This window comes from Octopus sinensis, linkage group LG16, assembly GCF_006345805.1.
Source record: "Octopus sinensis linkage group LG16, ASM634580v1, whole genome shotgun sequence".
In the NCBI taxonomy this organism is placed as follows: domain Eukaryota; kingdom Metazoa; phylum Mollusca; class Cephalopoda; order Octopoda; family Octopodidae; genus Octopus; species Octopus sinensis.
The window spans coordinates 10,082,143-10,102,142 of NC_043012.1; the positions used below are offsets into that span (position 1 = coordinate 10,082,143).

General features: G+C 34.4%; 1 protein-coding gene across 1 annotated transcript in view; it reads right to left on the minus strand.

Annotated features, from left to right (window-relative positions):
• LOC115220449 (RYamide receptor-like) overlaps positions 1-20,000 on the minus strand; it is a 133,335-nt gene that overhangs the window by 65,254 nt on the left and 48,081 nt on the right. Inside the window, exon 2 of the mRNA XM_029790577.2 lies at positions 8,588-9,754. Coding sequence (XP_029646437.1) covers positions 8,588-9,322 — 735 coding nt within the window. The 5' untranslated portion in view covers positions 9,323-9,754. The remainder of the gene's footprint in view (positions 1-8,587; positions 9,755-20,000) is intronic.

Sequence of the window (20,000 nt, forward strand, 5' to 3'; positions counted from 1 at the left end):
TACCTCATCATCTTCACTCTTTTGAGACCTTCTGTCATGATAGTGCGGCGTTAACCCCCATGCGGCTCAAAGTCCAACGATCGTTATTGTTCTAATATAGTATGCCACATATGTGAACACTTAATCTGACATCTTATTTTGTCTTGTCTATTCCATCTAGTTTTCACTAAACTATTAGCAATCCATCATCAATTTTGTTTCCTCATTCCTGTAATCATTTAGGTCAGTCATTGAAACTACATTTCTATGTGAAGCGGTATGAAATATAGAATTGGATTTTGATGGTGTGCAACTCAGATATTTTAATAGACTTCAGCTTTCATCGATTTCCTTCTAACTTCGAGTTAATTTTTCTGTTAATGTGTTATCTAGCACTGCACAATTCTTCTTCCCCCATGCACTCAGCTTTTCACAAGGTAATGATGTGTCACTGCTGGGAAGGTGAGCATCTCCTTTGTGGTTGTTTGCTTCTTGTTTATCGCCTTATATAACTGAGGTCAGGGCGTATGTTTTGATCATCGAAGTGATGTAATTTTATCTGTGTGGTGTGTTAGTGTTGAATATTTTAACAGGTGAAACAGTGGAATGTTCCTGCTGGCTTTCAACATTACAAATTGATAGACAGAGTCAGGTAAACAATTCTTTAACAAATTCGTCCACTGTACCTACAAGAAAGGAAAATATTTGCAGCTTTTTGAGTAGTATCTGCAAAAGGTCATAGTTTACAAAATTCTCTCTGAAGACAATCCGCAAGCATTTCTTTAGCCAATAAATAATAAAATAGAAATAGATAAGATAGATAACCTATAATCTAAAGAAAATTTATAAACTTTTGGAAACTGAATTTGAAAAGAAAAATTAAAGTCGACTGGAGAAATAATTGCTCTTTAGAAATATAAAACTTACAAAAATATCTCCTCAAATATGGTAGTATATTAAACGAGACTGGAGGAGAAAGATTCTTAAGCTGAAAATACTAGGATTCACAAATCACGACATATTAGTGGGTGGTGGTAGTCATTTATATTTTACTTGCTTCGGTTAATATACTGCGACCATGCTGTAGCACCCCTACGTGCTTATTATTATTTTTTTTGCAAGCCCCGATATTTATTCTTATCGATCTATTTTTGCTAAACCTTAAACATACAGGGACGTAAACACATTACTACAAAATGTGTCGAGAGACACTTTCTTTCGTTCGTTCCCTTTCTCTCTCTCTATCTCTCTCTCTTCCTCTCTCTCTCTTTCTCTCTCTCGCTTAATATAATTAGAAGTAGCACTGGTGTTGTATACTTCATCGAACACACATACTCAATGTATGTGCTTTGTTTGAGTATGTGTTCTATAATGCATAAAACATACACGTATGCCGTTGGCGATTCCTTTTCCATCTTTGGGCATTTCCCTTGAACCCTTCTGTATAAGAGGTATGCACAAAGCATCAGACTCTATCCTTTCACGGAGCGTCAAGACAATATAATTCCTGCGCATGTCCTCCCGCTCGTTTTGTTTTCGTTTTATTTTTGTTTATTTGAATTGACTATATATATATATACATATATAGAGGCGCAGGAGTGGCTGTGTGGAGGCGCAGGAGTGGCTGTGTGGAGGCGCAGGAGTGGCTGTGTGGTAAGTAGCTTGCTAACCAACCACATGGTTGCGGGTTCAGTCCCACTGCGTGGCATCTTGGGCAAGTATCTTCTGCTATAGCCCCGGGCCGACCAATGAGTGGATTTGGTAGACGGAAACTGAAAGAAGCCTGTCGTATATATGTATATATATATATATATATATATATATATGTGTGTGTGTGTGTTGTGTGTCTGTGTTTGTCCCCCTAGCATTGCTTGACAACCGATGCTGGTGTGTCTACGTCCCCGCCACTTAGCGGTTCGGCAAAGGAGACCGATAGAATAAGTACTGGGCTTACAAAGAATAAGTTCCGGGGTCGATTTGATCGACTAAAGGCGGTGCTCCAGCATGGCCGTAGTCAAATGGACTGAAACAAGTAAAAGAGTAAAAGAGTATATATATATGTATGTATAATTATTATTATTAGAATTATTAGGGAATATTACTTCCGAGTACACAGGAAAAAGACATTCAAATTAGATGTACTAAAATGAACATCTCTCAATGTTTAAGTCGTATATATAAAAGTAATTTTAGAGACAGAACCACCTTCAACTCAATCAACCCTGAAATATATATATATAGACATACATACAAACATACAAACACACATACATACATACATACATACTTACATACATAGACACAGACACACACAGACACAGAGACACAGAGACACACACACACACACACACACATACATATATATTAATTATCAAATATCTGTGTTACAAAGCCATCAAATATCATTGGAAATCCCGAAAGAATCTGATTACAGTATTTACAATAGTTTCAGAATAGCTTTTTATAATGCACTTTCTTTTCCAAAGTTAAACGAAAAACTGATTGAGGAATAACAATACATTTTTAGTGCAAGACAAATGCCTCATAACTGAAACAGTGTGTTTGAAAGTCTGGGGCGTCGGTTACCAGAGTCCATGTACACAGCTATCAATTTGCTTTTAATTATTTGATTTTTATTCCTCGGCTCTACATACTGACGTGTTGATGACATATAAACCGATTTGTGATTATATCTCTCTAGTTATCAATGTTTAGGAAAGGCATACTAGCCGCCTGAAACTAAAATATTTAATCACAAATTTGATGCTACAATAGAAATAACTATATATACAGGGAAGAGATATCTTGAAACTCTGAAGAACTGCTTATTGAAATCATTAATATTGTTCGTTCATCTGCTTTATCATCGTTCTTTAGATATTAGATTAGTTCACACAAGTCAGCTGTTTCGTACAATCGACGAGCATTCTTAAACGAATAGATCTTATTATTTAGTGCAATATAACTAGCATTATGTTATTGGGCCACAAGTGTTCGGGATGACATTACATTTAGTGTGGGGATGTCGTTGTGAAAAAGAATTTAATTGTCCCGAATACTTTTATATTAACTAAATCTTCTGCAGATTTCTATTATCTTCGAGTGTATAAATGCTTTTGGACTTGAGTATTCCTTTGTCTAACTATATTCTGTTTAAGAATATAGTTATGTTAAACTGCCACCATGCTGAGGCACTGATTTGAAGAGTTTTTTTGTCGAATGAATCAGCCCAGGACTTATTGATTCGTTTTCTTTTTTTCTTCCGCTTGTTACGTATTTATGGTGATATAAACACGCTAACACCGGTTTTGCAGCAATGATAAGGAACAAGCGAACAAACACAAACACATACGCGCGCGCATAGATACATACAGCAGACATCTTTCAACTGTCGTGTACAAAATCCACTGGTCGGATTCTAAGGTGCCACGGAGTGGAACTGAATCCGAAACCATCTCTCTTACCACGCAACGAAGCGTGTGCTTATATATGTATATATATATATATATATATATGTATATATATATATATATATATATATATATAATATATATATATATAATATATATATATATATATATATATATATTATATATATATATATATATATATATATATATATATATATATAATATATATATATATATGTATATATATATAATAATATTAGGGAGTAAATCCAAACTTACAGGGAAAAATTAGATTTAGGATTAAATCCAATTTTATAGTATAAATATATTTTATATTAAATTAGAGATAAAACCACTATTAGGCAAATCAAACAGTGAAAATCATAAGCTAATACATAGAAAAAATTAATTAAAAAATATAAAATATAAAATATAAAAAATATAAAATATAAAATTCCAAATTAATTTGGAATTTTATATTTTATATTTTTTAATTATTTTTTCTATGTATTAGCTTATGATTTTCACTGTTTGATTTGCCTAATAGTGGTTTTATCTCTAATTTAATATAAAATATATATATATATTATATATATATATATATATATATATATATACACCCACATGTATATGCATATACATATTCATACATTATTCCTACTATATGTGCGTATCTGCGTAAGGCTGTGACCATACATATATACAAACGATTGCACCGACACACGCACATACTCACACGCGCTCACGCACGCACACTCACGGGCATGTGATAGTGTCATTGTGCGTAAAAATACTTTCGATGAAAATCCTTCCAAAGCCAGACTTCTGGGATATCTTCTAAGAATTAAATGTCAGCTACTATTTGCACTGACAATGCTTATCTTTATAGCAAACCAAGTGATAATGATCACAATAGTAATAGGAAGGAATGTATTTTTATTAACGTAAGCTTATTTACATTATTTACATTATTTACATTCGATGGTTATTTCTCCTCATCATCTTTGTTGTTAACACAGCGTTTCAGCTGATATACCCTCCACTTCAATTCCTTGATTGGGATAATTTCGAACCTGTGTTCTCATTCCTTAGGTATTTTCCACTGTTATTATCATTATTATTATTGTTAATGTTCAGGTCCGTACTTAGAATCGAACTCGGAATCTTGGAGTTAGTAGCCCGCGCTCTTAACCACTACGCCACATGCCGGTGGAGTGAATTTCAGGGCTTATAAATCTAATATTTTTCTATCCTTCCTTAATACCGGTTCCCATATGCTGTTCATATCTGCACTCGGTCTGCTTAGGAGGTTGTTGTGTCCTAGCATATGTGCTGCTTCTTTTAGTTTTCGTAATTGCCGAATGTCTTTGCACAAATACTTCAAATACTTCACCGCATATTTCTCGATTTACAGCCTGTTTCCTGGGCGATAAATTTTCGATGCACAGTACCACATTCCCGAGTGTGAAGCTCGTGATACGGCTTCCATATTCCTCTTCATGTTCCAGCGACGTACTTTAAGTTTTGAAGCACTCGTGCCACTAACATTGTGCACGACCCACTTCTCCGTCTCCATAAGCTTGCTAAACCGTGCTCAATGTCCTTGTAGCAGAATTCCCAAGTTTCACGTTAACCTATTTGCACCAACTACGTGTGGATAACAAAATCGCACACAATAGCATACGTGCGATCACAAAAACTCACATTTCGCAAGTTGCGAAGTAAATAGAGCGATGATGACAGTCGATAGACTGCTTCATGAACGTCACTGCTAGATCTTATTGCGCTCGCAGCCGTGTGCAACTATCTGATGGCGCGTTACGAAATTAGTCCGGGAACGTTTTGACTCGTCGGTTCCAAACCGTGCCAAATGCATTTCCATTTCTCTATTTACCCTATGATAAATATTCATTTCTACTCAACGCACAAGGCCCGACATTTTTGGAGAAGTGGAGGCTAATCTATAAGATCGACCCCAGTACGGAATTTGAACTCAGAACGTAAAGACAGAAGAAATACCTATTTCTTTACTACCCACAAGGGACTAAACACAGAGAGGACAAACTAGGACAGACAAACGGATTAAGTCGATTATATCGACCCCAGTGCGTAACTGGTACTTATTCAAACGATCCCGAAAGGATGGAAGGCAAAGTCGACATCGGCGGCATTTGAACTCAGAACGTAACGGCAGACGAAATACGGCTATGCATTTCGCCCGGCGTGCCAACTCGGTGCCTTTGAACAAAAGGAAACCTATTTGAATATTTGCCACATTGAGAAACAAATTACAAGCTTGGTTGAACAACTGGTACTGTATATCTAAATATATCTCCATGTAAGTTATAACATATACTTTCTTGCAAGGAATCACAGGCAGACTCATATACATAAAACATACAAATGCTTGCATACACACAAACACATATGCATCTATACAGAATTATATTTTCGCACATATATTTATAAACATATATGCACACACATAAATATCTCTCACTATCTCTCGGGTGTATGAATGTATGTATGTGTATATATATATATCCATGCATGTACGTATATATGTATATGTATCATTGTATATAGGTAAGTGTGTATACTTCTGACTTTTCCAAACCTTTTATTTACTCCTACAATAATTCACAGCGGCATGTTATGTTGGCACTCCATATATATACACATATATATATATACATACATACATACATATATATATATATATATATATATATATACATATACATATATATATATATATATATATATATTATATATATATATATATATATGTATATATATATATACACAAGTATATACACAAGTATATACTACAGCATGCGGTCCACGGTTCACTCTAGGTTCGGGATCCAACACAGTGAAGGTCCTGAGTGTGATGTAACATAAGAAAATATACAAAAATGGGCTGAGATTCACCACACCTATTTCAGGCGTTTTTTTTTTCTGTTCATGAACAAAACAATTATTGGGTTGGTGCATAATTATTGCGGCACTTTTTTTCAACAAATTTTATTCAGCAAAAACAATAACAATATTTAACAGATTATCAGGTCTCCAAGATTATTGCCGAGACCGTAGTGTCACGCTGAATATCCCCGAGAACTACGTTAAGGGTACACGTGTCTGTGGAGTGCTCAGCCACTTACATGTTAATTTCACGAGCAGGCTGTTCCGTTGATTCGGATCAACCGTAACCCTCGTCGTCGTAACCGACGGAGTGCTTCCCCATTCAGTGCTTCAACGTATTTTCTTTATATGCTGTGTTGGAATAACCTCGAGGTCAGGGATCATTAAGCATTGTATAAGGTAAGTATTGAAATCAATAGTATTGACAGACAAATTTTCTGTCCTTGTCCCTAAACCGCAAACAATTGTTTTTATAGCTGTTTCTTTTTACAGAATTATAAATAATATCATTAATTTTTCCGTTTTATCATGCCAACTAATGCCTTTTTTTAGTGTGTAAAGCACAATTTTATTGTGGCACCTGTTGTGGGAAGTGCGATATTTATTGTTAAGACTAATGGACGTTTAGGAATTTCAATTTTGGTTATAAATTTCTAAAATACATTAGCCATTAGAATTTTATGTGGCAACTTTCAGAGGTTTTTCCATTTTTAATTTTATATTTATAGTATATTCGTGGTGACATTTAAATTTCTTTTATGCATTTTGTATTTTTTACCATAGAATTAATAACTGAGGAATTTTTGCAATGATATATAATCATATTTTCAATAACCAGGTTAATTTTAGCTGATATAGTAATATCCGTAATGTGTGGTTCGCGTTATTTACAGTCGTGACCGATGGAAATAAATATTTTTAGACAGATTATCTACATATAAAATTAGACTTCCTATAATAGCTACAAAGATTTAAATAAAATATTCAACTCATTTTCAGTATTGTATTGTCGTAACAGTCTCCATAAATTGAGAATATATGGTTATCTTTTAAAATTATTTGTAAAATATAAAAGTTTGTACAACTTGTTGAGCTTGGTAATCGAATCAAATACAAAGATGCTATGTGTCAAATACAAAGATACTATGTGTCACCAGCAGTATATTTGGACAATGGTGCCTGAAGATGATATATAGAATGGTTAACATGTAACAAAATATAAGTAGTATTTCTGGAAACATCTATTTTAGGTTATTTTTAAATCAAAATGCATAGAACTGTAAATGTTGATAAGAAAACACAAACACACGTCCACAATGTCATATGCACATTTACACCCCCCTCTCACACACTTGTACAACTGTGTGTGCATGAATATATATATATATATATATATCGTTGATATTATGCAAAACTGTCGTAAGTCCAAAACTTTGCTTTTTCACAAAGCGAAAAAATAGTTTCACCTTTCCATTTCTCTTTACATTAGCAATACTTTCAGCTTAAAAATAATACTTTGTAACCCCATGCATGTGTGATATTTTCACTCAGAAATATTTTTGCACATCTGTCGTAAGTGGGACATTTGGAAAATGCTTAAACGTTGAACTACACTTTGACAGTTTTCATATTTTGGCATCTGAAATAGCTGGAGATACGATAGTTTTACCAAAAGAACTGGCTATTATAAGCAAAATTAAATATTGAGAAAACCGCATTTGACTAAATTTGGACATACGACAGTTGAACATAATAGCAACGATATATATATTCTTATGCATGTATATGTGTATGTGTATGTAAATTTGTGTGTTTGTGTGTCTGTGTGTGTGTGTGTGTGTGTGTGCGTGCTTGTATACTTATTCATAGACATACGCATAGTCTTATGGTGTCATTCAGGCATTCGATCAATTTAACAGCAGGAGTACAGGCCACAAACGCACAGTGGTTTAGTTCAAATTACTTGCTCTTTGCAAGCAAGCAGGTGCCCACACACACACGCATACACACAAAAACACACACACACACAAAGACACATGCACAATCATACGTATAAAGAATCTCAATTTTTGTGGAAGGCACTGAATTTTATTCCTGAAATTTATTAGACATGGGTTAATAGACTTACTTTTCTCTCATGTAAACACATGTATCAATGGTGAGCGGGGGGAGAGTTGAGGATTTAGTGAACTGTTGACATATATAAAACAACAGCAGCCAAAGAAATTACTTGAGAATAAGAATTTGAAATATAAAAGTTTGGAGTTGTTTACCTTTCTTTTCGAGGCTGCCATTCTTTCATCCCGATTCCTTACTGCTTCTCCAGGAGGGCTTTTGATCCAAACAATATATCCAATCCGAGCGTATGTGAAAATAAGTACTATAAGTGGTATAAAATACTGCAGAAACATGATGACCATACTGTAGCTCTGGCGTTGGTAATCATGCTCCCAGATTTCTTGGCACAGACCATTGAAGGCGTCTGATTCATTCCCATCTGAGTTTTCGTTTAGAACACGTGATACAATTGCCGTAGGTAAGGGAGCAGCCATCGCTAAAACCCATGTGACGGCTATGATTTTCACCGCTTGTGTATTGGTCAGCTTCGGTCGAAGAGGATGGAGGACAGCTACATAACGGTCCATGCTCATTGCCACTAGAGTGAATGCACTGAGAAACACTGATACAGCCTGGATATAAGTGACAACTGGACACATGACGTTTCCAAAAGGCCAATAGTTGAGCATGACAGTAGAAACAAAAGTGAGAGGGATGCAAAGTATCGCCATAAGAATGTCACTGATCGCCAAATTTAGTAGAAAAAGGTTCGTCGCAGTCCTCATCCGTTGGCATATCAGAATAATGTGACAGACCAGCACGTTACCTCCAACGGCAACCAACACCACCAACCCATAGACTAATACAAATATCATTTGCACGTACATTGGTGGTGGTTTGTATTCGAGTTCAGTTATGTTGGAGTTGCTGAAGTTGAATTGTTCATCCATTTTAAGAAGTTTTCTTAAATAAATATTTACAATATTTTAATAGAAATTGATGCTGCCTATTGTCTTCTACGCCGAATATTCTGCTGTTCTCTGTTTCCAAAATCTTCACTCTTCAAATATTATTTCACATATTACTACTCCAAATGCCTATCATAAATGAATATAATTAGCACTTATTTTTGCTTCTTCTTTAATATCGCTTCATCTACCGTCATCTTCCATATCATTCTCCTACTCGTCATCATCTTTATTAATTGTGGTCTTATACTCTCTTTCAATTCAGTATCCCTGACGACTATGTTTAATTCAGATGTCCAATAAGAATTCAATCTCGAAATGTTGTAAGATTTATAATGAAGGTGACTAGAAGCATACTTGAATATCAAAATATGTGTGCTGGGAAAATGGAGGAATATCTTCCAGATGAAATATCTGAAATGAAATGGAGAACGTATTATGGCAAAATATAAGAACAATTATTTTGTGATCTAATGTGTATTAAAAGTATCTTAACGATAGACCGACATACTTCACAGACGAATAAATAAACAATTATGAGGATTAACAGAAGTATGCCTATGTTATGATAAAAAATAAAAAGTGGAAACAAATAAAAGACAACTTTTAAAAAAATCATTGCAAAAGCAATGCAAAGTATGATGGATGTTACTTTAAGAGATGTGCAGAAGCGTCAGTGCAGCAATGGAAGGCGTTTCGGAGGCTGATCTTTCCACACTTTATTCCTTGCATTGCCTTAATATTTCCTTATCCATACTTCTCTATGTATCTCATTCTATATCACAGAAAAATAGATCATTCATACATCAAATTATAGGGATGAACGTTTGCAGAAACATCTAATCGATAGATTCATAAATTCATATTAAGATGTCAACAGTGACTCTAATAAGAACTGTCATCTTTTTACACTGCATATACGAACATTGGGTAAGTGTATATATATATATGTATGTGTGTGTGTGTGTGTGTGTGGGCATACATATACTTATATATATATATATATATATATATATAATATATATATATATATATATATATATATATATATGTATATGTATATACATATACATATATTCATATATATATATATGTGTATGTGTATATATAAATGTGTATATATATATGTATATATATATATACATATTCATATATTTGATACTATGTATGTATGTGTACATGTAGAGGCGCGTGGTACTTTTGGCGTTTTGCACTTACGATTGAAAGGTTGTGGTTTCGATTTCTGCGACGAGTGATAAGTTTCCTTCTTGAACAAGACCTTTCATTTCGTACTCGTTACTCCAGAACACTCAGTGGGCGGGTGTAGGTAATCCTGCTTGAACCGGCGTCCCTTCTAAGGGAGGTTGGGGAATATATATGCTCCAGAATAGGGAAACTAGTCTTAAAAGCCCAAGGTACGAAAAAGAACTGTACATTCTTTACATACACACACACACACACACACACACACACACATATATATATATATATATATGTGTGTGTGTGCGTGTGTGAGCATACATGATCTTGCAGATAAACTGAGACAATGTTTACGATGCATAAAACTGGTTATAAATACTGAAATAATGTTAGCAGACAGATATAATTTTAACGTAACATTAATTACAACAAAATATATGGCCGCCCATTTGAGCCATTACTGCCTCCACACAAGATACTCAGTCTTCCAAAAATTGACCAACTTGTTGATATGAATGGTGTGTTCTGGAACTCGCACCAACGAATTTTGAGCGACGAATTGTGAAAGGATACGGTTACAGCAACATTTGTGTCTCGCTTGCTTACGGAAGGTCAAAAGCAGTCATGGCTGAATGCGTACCGTGAATTTCAAGGACAGTTGGAATTTGATCCAGAACTCTTTTCGAAGTAGGTCATCACTGGAGACGAAAAGTGGTGCTATGGTATTTGCAGATGTGGAAGCGGGGAAGAAGAAAAATGATAGAGGCATTAAAAGCATCACTTTGCAAGAGTTCCAGCACTGTTTCGAATATGGGGAAGCGCGCCTAAACCTATGTATTGTTTCAAATGGATAATAGTCTCAAGGTGACAAAGCGTAAACATGTCAAACTAATTGAATAAAATAATATTGCAAAATTCAGTGTTCTTGTGGGAACCCCTTCGTATATACAATAGGTGTGAATTTTCTATGAGAAATCCTTCATAATGAATCCCTGAAAGGGACGAAAACGTTAAATAAATTGCTTTTCTCCAAATTCTGACTATCTTTTTTAAATACATAAATTCTATATACAACTTCAAATAATCTATACATATCTATATACGTACACATAAACACACATACACACACAGATACACACACACATATATATATATATATGTATGTTTGATACAACATGGACTGTGCGCACCTAAGAACGTCTGCTGTTTTAAGAAATTATAGATAACTAGCAGTATCGCTCGACGTTGTTCGGGTTTGTAAGGGAAATAACTATATAAGCATTTTTAGAGAGTCACTTCCCTTATATAATAGCAAAAAATTGCATTAAAAATGGAAAAAAATGCTGGTAATTTTTTTTTTAATCGTAGACTCATCGTAGACGCGCGCTAATACCCAGAAGGGCTCGATATGAATCACGACTATAAGATACCCGAATTTGGTTAAACTGCACCGCAAAATGTGGGAGTAGTTAGGAATCTAAATCGTAGGAGACAGACACCGCACATCTTCAGCTTTATATATATAGATTAGATTATAGCTTCTAATTCAAGAAATTGATGTCGTTTTTCTTTACGTATTCGTAATTGTAGAAAAATACACAATGGATTAGACTGAATTGTAAAATTTAATAAAGATGCATGAACGAGGAGATATCGAATAATTTTCTATTTCTGTAATGGACGCTGTTTGTGACCTTAATGTCCTGCGTCTTTTCCCTTTATGTACAAGAAACAGTCCATCGCAATCGGTTAGCATATCTATAAGGAAAATAATTCTTTCGGATATTATCTTTTCTTTTCTTTTTTTTTTGTTTTATTTTTGCAAGTTATTTGTATCTGTAGAAATCGACGTAGGCCAAGGAAATTAAACTTCTTCCGGATTTCATTTAGGACACAATGAGAGTCTTTAGGCGAGATTCTTATAATAATTCTGCTAGTTACCGCGTTCCTTAACCCGTCGGTAACGCTTTCACGGGATTACAAAAAGTGAGGGAGAAAGAAAACAAGAAGAGAGAAAAAGATGGAGGGAGAAATAGAGGGAGAGAGAAGAATCAATGACGTGAGTTAGAGAGAATGTAATTGTAACGCTTTTACCCGATTAGTTGAAAGGAAAGAAAGGAGAAAGGAAAAGGAGAAAAAGAGGACAAGACGAAGAGTGAGACAGAAAGAGAGAGAAAGAAAAGAGGAAAAGAGAAGAGTCTATGACGTGAGATAGGGGAAACGTAAGTTAGTGGAATGTACTGATATAGAGAGACTTAGAAATATGATTTTAGCAGAGGGGTGATATTCCATTGGTGAGGTTAAAGAAAGGTAGAGAAAGAGGAAAGGGAGGGAGGGGAGAGACAAGAGGGACAGAGAGGGGGGATGGAGAGAGTGGGAGAGAGAGGAGGGAGAGAGAGGGAGACGATGGTGGTGGTGGAGGTGGCGGTGGTGATTGCATAGGAAAAAGTTTATATGTTTAAACTTGAACTAGATATTTTTATATCACCTACAACTAAACGTATGCGCATAAGTGCAATTCCTTGAAATATTCAGAATTATTTAGGTGGCAGATATATGCAATTTAACTAAAGGCTGCATCATGTACACGGGATATTTTTTTTCTTTATGTTAAAAATGGAAAAATATGAGTCAATATTTATTCTATGTGTGCCGTAGGTAAGTGTAAAAATTGTGCTTAAAATATATAAACTGTATATATAAAGTGCATTAAGTAATCATCGTATTCCAATTTCTTTCACTTTTCAATGAGTTGGAGATGAACGATTATCTTTCCCTACAGACACAGCACGGGTTATGTTGTCAAGTTTTGGTCTAAATTTTCAGAAATAACTTAGTATTTTTACTCTTAATTCCGTGAAATATTCATGGGTCCTGTTAGTGTACTATCGTTTTGTGTTCCAGAGTCATTTTCATACAACTAAACAATAGTTACCTTTAAGCCGTTCTATAGAGCACGTGTAACAGCGAAATGCTATTTTTCTTAGAATTTGATCAAGTGAATAACATATTTAGTCAGTTGGTCTGAAATCGAATCATCTTGTTTCAGTACATTTTCGATATATACGAAGGTGACAAATAAATGAAGAAGAAACTTTCTGACATTGGTAAAATGCATTCTAGCACATTTATGTATGTATCACAGATGTAATTTGCAAGAGGATAACTAAATAGCAATTTGCAGATCAATTCCTAAATTTCCCTCGATATTCAAAGCATCACATAGATGAACACATTTATCGATTCTTAGCTTATAGTTATTTATTTTCATGTCAGTTGGGAGTAAGAAGTTCTCACTTGCGCGTAGCAGAAATATCCCCCAAAGAAATGATGGAGATATAATGAAGTGGATTGTTTCATCCTATCAATAACATATTATAATAAAAATTGTTTTTCAATACTTTCTTCCCATCAAACTTTGGACCCTAATGATGACTTTTCCAAAACAAAGTTCCTATGAGCGATTTCTTTCTGGAAATTCCACGGGGGTTTGGTCAAATTTTTGCAGAATTTATTATTATTATATAATGTACCCTTGTCACACAAAAAAATAGAATTATTACCCAATCGGAAATAAATGTATTTAAACGAAGTTTATGATTTATGGAGGGAATTTTATTTGCATGAACGATAACCTACATTTGATTCAAAATATACGTAATTTTAAATCGCATTATATAATCTTTATTTTCAAGTAACACACACTGGATACCTAAAAATGTTTCTCACAGATAATTGTGACAGCATTGCCTTGCCTCTTCGTGTATATGATCCTTGATGAGAATTTCTAGAAGTTGACATCCGCAACATTTGGTAGTGAACGACGTATCCCATCTCTGCTGTAAATAACATGATACATTTTAATATAGACATCAATCTGGCTTTATAAGACCCTTCAGATCCAAACGAAGTCATTCAAAGTCAATATTTATTTTTTCTTGGAGGCCATGTGATTTTGCTCTATTTCCATTTTAGCAAATTCTTCACATGATTCTCGAGACATTGCTATGGGTCGTAGCACTTTTCCCTTTGAGAAAGGCATACCTAGAGCTTATTCCCAGCTTTAATTCCATAAGTACAGAAGCAATGGACATTTCGCAAACCAAAACAACTGAATTACACTCATTATACAACTTTTTTTGTATCTGTAAATTTTTATCTTTTTCTTTACGTAACAACTCTCCCTCTATTTTTGACGTTTATATGTGACTGGATTCTTGATGACACTTCTCTCTCCCTTCACTTTAATTTGGTTTTGATCGTTGTATTTGGTTTCTGGATGTCTGGTAAAAAAAAAATCGATATTTTCCTCTCTTTCGTTGCGCTTTCTACTTCGATATCTTGTTAACATCTATTCAAGAAACTTTTCTTTGGAGTACAGTTTCAGTTTGTCTACAAGTAACATACCTGCTAGAACCATTTATTCTTTCATTTTCACATCGTTTATCTTGTTTCTGGATTCAATGTACTTATCGATTGAAAAATTTTATCCTTTGGTATTCGCTCCCATTTCATCTTGTTGGAGGTCATGTCTTCATCGATTCACATCGATTTTCCTTGGCCTTCTATCAACCGATTAATTTGCTGAAGCCATTGTGTTTCTTTTGCTATTTATTGCCAGACATTTCAAGTGATGTTAAACTCAGAAATCTTAGAACTGTTTATCGCTAAATCCTTTAAAGAAGACAGATTATAGAACATATTGGAAATATTTTCTTCTCTTCTCTTCTATGATGTGACCATTATATATATATACATACATACATGCATACATTTGTATATATATATAAATATATATATATATATATACTTATATATGTGTATACGTACATACCTACTTATATGTATTCATATTGTTGAAAGTTACAGGAAAACAAAAGACAAATGCAGGTATATAAACAACAAGCAGGTGTATTAGCTTGACGCTCCGGAAGGTGAGACTATTTTTACGTTTCAAGCCTACGCTCTTCTACAGAAAGGAATACAAGCAAATATTCATATACATACACAAAGACACACACACACACACACACACACACACACATATATATATATATATACATTCATATATACACACACATATATATATATATATGCATAAAAACATAGATATATATATATACATGCATGCATACATATATATATATATATATATTATATATATATATATATATACATATACATATTTACACAATATATATATACATACAAACATATATATACATATATATGTATATATATGTATATATAAATATATATGTAAATATATATATATATATATATATATATATATATATATATATACATACATATATATATTCATCTGCACGTAGTCAATGTGAATTCTTTCCTTTTGTGGTTGCTTCTTCATGAAATAAGTGGACCGAATTCCATCTCCTTCTCAACAACAATTGAAGATCAAACTGTTCGTATTTATAAAGAATCCTGCTTTACTTTAAATTTGTGAGAAGATTACAATAATTGGGACAGAACAACGTCTGAGGCTTCAGTGTCACGCACACCTGTTTCTTTGACATATTCGTTTTACAATTCCTCTCCTGAATTGTGAAGCAAGTAATCCATTAGCGTTGTGGCACAAATATAAGAATGATTTTTCAGAAGAATACAAATATCAAGCACAGTTAGGATTCCCTCAAAGGGAAATAGCATTCAACTATTACATATAAAATTCTGCATTGGCTGGTATTGAAAATCGCGTTGTCTCATTGGGAGGGGAGGAGCTCTGCAAGTTTGGTTTACCTGAAGCTCATCGAAATGAAGTGGATAATTTGATCACAGAAGTTTTGCCAGAAGCGTCATATGATATTGATTCATTAAGATTCCTTGAATAAATCTACCGAAACTTTTGCCAGTCCAACAACTTGCATATACAACAATCATTGATCAAGTGACACTTAAGAGAGGAGGATTATATGTTTTAGACACTCCAGGAGGAACTGGAAGAACTTTTGTTACAAATTTAGTGCTAGCCAATGTCCGGCAGAAAAAAGGGAATATCCTTAGCTTTAGAGAGCAGTGGAATTTCAGTGATCACTCTCAGGTGGTCGAACAGCTCATGCATCATTCAAACTGCCTTTCAATCTAATTTCAAATGATGAACCGCTCAGCAATATTAGTAAAAGTACTTCTTTAGCTCAAGTTCTCAAGAAATGTTGTCTAATCATATGGCACGAGGCTATAATGTTCCATAAAACAAAATCAAAACAAACTGTTAACAGAATGCTGCAGGATTTGCACAATTCCCATTGTCTGATGCAAGGTATGACAGTAGTACTTACAGGTAATTCAAAACAATCTTTGCCAGTGATTCCCAGGGGAACAAAGGTGGATGAATTGAAAGCATGCTTCAAATATTCTGTTTTATGGAAACATATCAAAGTGTTAATACGAGAGCACATTTGCATGAGGATCATCCGTCGGAACAATTTGCCCATACTATTTGGTACTTTGGAGAAGAAAGGCTAGATATCGATCATGGAGGTGACTTGAATCCATCAAATATCTTCGCCTTGGTCCGCTCGTTTGAAGAACATATTGAAAAAGCTTTTCCAAGTATAATTTCCAATTACGCAAATGCTGCTGGTGTGCGAAAAGTAATCGTGGCACCAAAGACCGTTACTGTGTATGATTTAAATGAAAGACAGAAAAAATCTTTTGCCAGGAAATGAATATAAATACAAAACTATAGACTCTGTTGTGGATGAATCGGAAATAGTCAATTATCCGGTTGACTTCTTAAACTCACTGCAGTCACCAGGACTTCTTTGCTTTCCGTTAATAATAGGCGCTCCAGTTATGCTTCTGCACAAAGTTTCTCAACGAAAACTATGCAATGGCCCAAGACTTGTGTCGAAAAATTAATGAGAAATGTCACACAGGCCACAATAATTTCTGACTGTGAAAAAAATTGAATATTTTTTTTATTCTTCTCTTACTTTTAGTACCTTCCGATATTCCCTTCGAGTTCAAACGACTTAAATTTCCAATACGTCTGTCTTTTGCGATGCCCATTAATAAGTCCAAAGATCAGACATTGAAAGTTGGTGGTTTGCAATTAGAAGGTCACTGTTTCTCGCACGGTCAGTTATATTTTGGGACATCCAGAGTGGGGAGTAAAAACAATGTTTTCATTTTTGCCAGTAATTACAGCTTGAATTCCACGAGGTATGGAATCGTAACAGTTTGAATTCTTTCCAAAGTAACTTTTCTTCCATTCTTCAGCTAAAACAGTCTCCAGTTCTTCTTGTGATCATGGTGGATGATATCCATTCCTTACATGTTTTTCTAAAATGCACCATAAATGTTAAATAATATTGAGACCTGTATGTATGTATATATATATATGTAAATATATACATATATATATGTGTGTGTGTGTGTGTGTATACATATATGTAGGTATATATATATATATATATATATATCACGTGATCACGTGACCGACCAGGCTATCGGATGTTGCCACACATCACTGGTCACAATACTCTTCGCATTGTTTTAGCCTTCATTGACGCTACCCGGCTTACTAGGTGAGCAGGCCTATAGAAGAAAAAGTCCTGCATGGATCACCACCACTCCCTGCTGGAGCCATGTGGAGCTTTAAGTGTTTTCGCTCAATAAATACTATGACGCCTGGTCTGGGAATCGAAACCATGATCCTATGACCGCGAATCTGCTGCCCTAACCACTGGGCTATTGCGCTCCACATACACACACACACACACACACATATTTATATATATAGACATATATAATACACACTGACGCACGCACATACAAACATACACACGTACGTACACACACACACACTATAGCGTCAGGCCCACGTCGTGACTGGATTTCGTGTACGGAAACTGAAAGTAGGCTGTCCTATATATGTGTATATTTTGTGTGTGTGTGCGTATGTGTATGCGTGTGTGTGTGTCTTTTTTTGTACCCCCACCATCGCTTGACAACCGATGTTGCTGTGTTTTCTGTCTCGTAACTTGGTTGTTTGGCAAAACACACCGATGGAATAAGTCCAAGACCTGGGGTCGAATTCTTCGATTAAATGCGGTGCTATAGCATAACAGCAGTCACATCACCAAAACAAGTAAAACTATAAAACTTTATGCCATTTTAATCACGAGCAACGCTGGGTATCTCTGCTAGTATATATATATATATATATATATATATATGTATATATATATTCATACATACATCCGCAGACAGATTGCTTAACTTCGACAATCCTTCTTGCTCAATGGTTTATTATATGTAGCAACTTGTAACGCGTGGTATTTTCTTGTTATCGATTTGATATATTAGTTAAAAACTTGTATTCTGCTGTCTAGGTCGGAGTTCTTAATTGCAATTGAACCATATTTAACGTCTAACCTTGTCGCTTATTAATAATTGCAAAATCTATTATTCGCATTTAAAAATATTTGTTCAGAAAATTAATCTTCTTTCATATGAAAACCATGTATATCATTTGGATAACAACATCATTCTCTTATTTAGCATACATTTATCATTTTTAATAAATTGAAGATTTTATAATTAAAGAAATACATTATAAGTTTTAGAAACTCATATATAATTGTCATAGGATGTGAGATTCGTTTCGAAATCATTTAAAATCTCTTCAGACTTTCAGTAACTTAGATTTAATACTGTGATTCGGAAGGTTCAATGTCCATACAAGCAGTCCCCTATAAATACACATTCATTTTATATATACATACATGCATACATGCATACATACATACATACATACATACATACATACATACATACATACATACATACATACATACATACATACATACATACATATATATACTTATATATATATATACTTCCATATGCATACAGATACATGCATATATACATATATGCAAACATCAATATATATGTATATATATATATATATATATATATAGACATACACACACACGCACACACACACATATATATATATATATATATATGTGTATGTGTATGCTATAGTTACGTGGTCGCATACATACTGGGGTTCATATCACGGAATAAATACTTGAACGTTTTGTCCCAGCATGATCACTGTGCAATCGTTGAAATCAGTTATATAATAAAAAAATTACGCACGCGATATCTCTTTTAATTGCATCTCCTTCTATGACCCCATCGTAATCAGGAATAATATTTCATGAATCAGTGATTATTTCCATTGTTAATTGCAACAGATAACGTGAAATTGACGTTATAGAATATTGAAGATATAAGTTATCGAGAGAACGTTGGAACCGCTGTACGCAGAGAGGTTTTTACAAACAGACTAACTTACAAGCACATACAGTGTCACCAGTGCACGCACACACACAAACACGTACACACACTTAATCCTCTGTCTCCTTCTCTCTTTCTCTCTCCCTCCTTTTCTCTCTCCCCTTTCTCCCTCTCCCTCTTTCTCTCT